At 36.1% G+C, this 4,526-nt stretch overlaps 1 protein-coding gene across 1 annotated transcript in view; it reads left to right on the forward strand.

Moving 5' to 3' along the window:
* Positions 1–4,526, forward strand: part of LOC111085195 (putative sodium-coupled neutral amino acid transporter 7) — a 20,454-nt gene that overhangs the window by 10,391 nt on the left and 5,537 nt on the right. Inside the window, exon 6 of the mRNA XM_022382682.1 lies at positions 2,741–3,003. Within this exon, the coding sequence (XP_022238390.1) occupies positions 2,741–3,003 (263 nt within the window). The remainder of the gene's footprint in view (positions 1–2,740; positions 3,004–4,526) is intronic.

Raw genomic sequence — 4,526 nt, forward strand, 5'->3', positions numbered from 1 at the left:
CACGCCAGACTATTGGAATTCCAAAAGGTCAAATACTTTTTTTTACCTTTAGTTCATTGTCTCAACTCTTTGACACAAATGGTGCAAACTTTTTGCGGAGTCCATGATTTGTCTTGGTCACCAAATTTTATTCTAAAATACACGTAATACGCTTTTTTGACGAATTCTTTAATGATTTGCCTTTGTTTCTTTACAACAAGTTTATCACAGATATAACATAACATGTTTGGGTCATTTACTTAACCTCTTGTTGCCATAGCGACGAATAAATAATATTGAAAAGAAAAAATAATGGTCAAAGTGCACGCATAAATAAATATTATCGAGAAATGACACGTCATGCAGTCTGTTAATCGTTTATCTACTAGCGATGTGTTTCTCGTGGGTTCTAGAACGATCGATAAAACTTTCACGTCGCGATTGGTCAAGAGAAATCTATAGCCAGTGGTTGTCAACATTTTAAGCATAACAAAACGTGATCCGATTTCAATGAAAATGATTCACTTATGTAAAAGTACATATGACGTTTTGTTAAAAATCTGTACGTGATGGAGAAAAATGGATATCATTTTTGGATTCAGCGTACAGGAATTATTGTAAAACATGTAAACATTTCAAGACAATAAAACCATTGCAAGCCTGTGTTATCTAGAATGAGTAATAATTCAGAATAGTAGAAAGACGAGTTTCGCTTAGGGGTAGTTCACAATTATCAACATTTTCACAAGCGTACAAGCCGTATGCTGGATGGGGGGGGGGGGGGAGTTAAGGGCCAGCGTACCCTTTTCTGACCCAGGAAGGGTCAGGTTGAGCGACCTCTTCCTCTCTCCTGCACTTGGTTTATAACTGTTCAATATTCATGTTTCTGACCACCCCCGATTGCTTTTGACCCTTGGTCGAAATTGATTATTTACAGTTAATTTGGCCTAAGGTTAAAAGTTTTAAATAGAAATAACTGCTATGGTACTAAACTGAATTACTACAAGAGGGTCAGAATTTAGCTAGTCTTATGCTTTCACTCTGACCCCTTTCAGGGCCATATCCTTGTATGTAATTATATTAATATTGATGTGTTAATACACATCTCTTAATTCGCTCGTGCTAAGGTTCACACTTCATGAACAGTTCCAGAAGTATTGTTCACTTTTTTTTTTAATAATTTTAAGTTGCGGCAAGAGTATTCACATCTAGAAAAAAAAACATTTTTAATACTTTCACAGTAAATTAAAACCATTGATGGTATTATGTCTAGTTTTAGGCGGCTTTACTTTATTTTTAATTCTTTTCATCTGCTTTATCGGGGTTTAGGTTCTTGTTTGGACCAGGGAGAGTCCAGTACAATCTTGACCTCTTCCGACCGTTATTTCTTTTGCTGCTGCTGGATCAATAATCGGAATTTAAGTCTTTTGCGACCTAGAAGAGTCAGGTTCTAGTAGACCTCTTCCTCCCTCCTGTACTGTTGTTGGTATCTTCTTGGCTTTAGATTTTGGTTGGCAGGTTTGATTGTTTGAAATTCTGTTACTACTTTCCTTTTTAGGGCTATGTTCGTTTAATGTTGTCAGGTTACATCTTTTGAAAATTCAAAAAATGTCGATTTAAATTTTCGCGCGAACTTCTCTACCGGTGACCCTCGCTTAGATCCCGCAGTTCTCGCTATGCACATTGCGCCCTTCCTGATAACAATGGCGAACAACTGCATGAATAGCGAAGGTCATGGATTGTGCAAAGTCTTAGTACATAGGTAGTGAAACATCAACATTTTCTTTGTACACTTTGGGGGGAGGGGGTCTGCAAAAATGTACCATTTGTACACTTGTGAAAATATTGATAATTGTGAACGACCCCATACTGTATAATGAAAACTCAAAGCTATGTAGTACGAGAGCAAGTGGAAAGAAATTACATACTTGTGCATTGTTGTGCCCGTCTAATCTTTGCAACCCTCGAAATCCACTCGCACGCAGACGAGAGCTCAATCATCTGTGCGAAAGGGCTACCCCCCACTCTTCTCTCCTAACCCCACTATTAACTGCTCAGGGTCATTTCTGTTACGCTTCCCATCACATGGCTACCACTTTATAACAACAAGCTTGTATTGTCGACCATCGTATGTCAACTACAACCTTGCCTCCAGAGTTCAAAATTACTTAATTCATGTTATTTTTGTTGTTGTTTACTCAATTTCTTCATCTGAACTTGTATTAATTCAGTATGTGCAGTGGTCTATTATTTATGCAGTATCTCGCTCATTAAGAAGTTATCTTAAGCAATTTTAGTGTCTTACAAACTAGTGTCGTAAGTTAACATAAAGACCGTCGGTTAATTAAATAAACGAAACGTAACATTACCAGCAATATTTGCTAGTTCTGTAATTAAAGTATATGCTAAAACTATGTTGTCTTTAACCTGTGGTGAGCACAGTTCATAGACAAATTGTTTATACTTGTTAACGGAGAAGATAATTATCTTTTTTGTTTAGTTTTATTAAACAGTAAGATGTTTTGGCATAGTATTTGAGTTAACCAACTGTATATTAAAGTAGAGGGAGCTTCAGGAGACCTTGTAAACTCAATTTTACAGAAATATTGGATTAGTTTGGTTTATTGGCTTAACTAGTGACAATTCTATATCACCGTACATAAACGGTATTAATTTAACGTTCTTTGTTTCAGGAAACGATTAGGCACAGTTAAAACAAAAAAAGTGAGTATATCTAATTTTAAACACTACTTTTTTTCAGTGCCATGTTAGCAGCGTCCCGATATACTCGTGTTTAGCTGACAGGAGGGTAGTCAATTTTCTCCGAACCGTTCTTGTGGCCATCGCTTTGTGTGCGTTTACTTATTCTGTGGCTGCAGCGGCAGGATACTTGACCTTTGGTTCTTACGCAACTAGTGACATCTTAGAGTCATATGATGCCAAAGATACAGTAGTTATGGTGGGAACTGCAGCTTTAGGGGCGAAAATGTTTACAAATTACCCTATGGTGATGTTTTGCGGAAGGTAAGGCGGCTCAAATAGTACATAACGCAATCTTCAAAATAAATATTCTTGTTTTCTTATTTTACTTTATTGCAAGTTCTATTTTACGAAATTGCTTATGAAAATATAGTGCAAAATTTCCTCTTAACTTAAAATTAAATAGTTTAATTCCGACATTTGAGTTCCTGCCGTTTAAGCTCTCAGACGACAGATGGAATTGCGAATTCTGACTAAAAGCATGGCCAGGTGGTTAGGGCACTCGACTCGCAATCTGAGGGTCACGGGTTCGAATCCCCGTAGCCGTCCCTAATTTAGCAGTGTAAGACTGGAGGGAAGGCAGTTAGTCATCACCACCCACCGCCAACTCTTGGGCTACTCTTTTACCAACGAATAGTGGGATTGACCGTCACATTATAACACACCCACGGCTGAAAGGGGAGCATGTTTGGTGGGAGGCGCAGATAGCCCTCGTGTAGCTTTGCGCGAAATTCAAAAACAAACCAATCTTCTGCCTTGTCAGAACTTACTTTTTTGTCAACGTAATACATGTTAATACGATGTTTGGTAACTGATACTTTGAAGTGGTAACCTTCAAACAGAAATAAAATTCTGCTGCGTTACATTTTCACTGAAGTTATGAAAGTTATTTACTTTTTATATCACACAGATTTTATGTTGATAGATATATTGGTTGTGCTTCTTTGCATTCACCACATAATCTATTACTGGAATATAATAAACTAAACTTTTTGTACTCTTATACTCCGATAGAATCAAGGTGACTTTCATGATCATACAACACTTGTAGCTCTATAAAACTTTGTTAAGATTTAACTTCATTTCAGTTTTGTAAGACATCGTATACTTTCTGGGACTGAAACTTAATTTAGACTTATGCATATAAAATATCAAAATAAGCAGAATATTTAAGCTCATAATGTAATTTTGTTGTAAACATAAAGAAACCCGCTGTTTCCTAAAATGACATCATTATTCTAGACCGCTACATATACTTGCAGTTTTAAGAACCAACGTTTTATCTCTAAAATCCAGCTCTTTGTAAGTCGGTAGAAACATGGTGTTGTACCTTTATGAAACCTCATTATATAGGTAAACTCGTATGGTGATGATAATGTAATTTTGTATAGATCTACTTCGCAATTAAAGTGAATTTCATTAATTCTGAGTTATATGTCCTTCGATAGATTAGCGGTAAGTTAACATACTAAGTAAGTTAACGCTAAAATTCAGGATTCGATTCCCCGTGGAAGACAAAGTGCAGATAGCCTATCGTGTAGCTTTGCGCTAAAACAAAAACATCCTCATTTATGAACGTTCTTACAGGACACATTCTATTTAATTATTCTATTCAGAATGTTATATGTTAGTATATCTTTGCCATTTATGTTAAATCTAAAATGTGTTTTAGTACAAACTGGGGTAAGGAAGTATTCAAATCCACCTCTAATATTCCAGCTGTTGTTTAAACGAACGAATCAAGTTATAACTTTTTAAATACCGCTAATCTTAGTCTTTTTTTTTAT

This window comes from Limulus polyphemus, unplaced genomic scaffold, assembly GCF_000517525.1.
Source record: "Limulus polyphemus unplaced genomic scaffold, Limulus_polyphemus-2.1.2 Scaffold269, whole genome shotgun sequence".
NCBI lineage: Eukaryota > Metazoa > Arthropoda > Merostomata > Xiphosura > Limulidae > Limulus > Limulus polyphemus.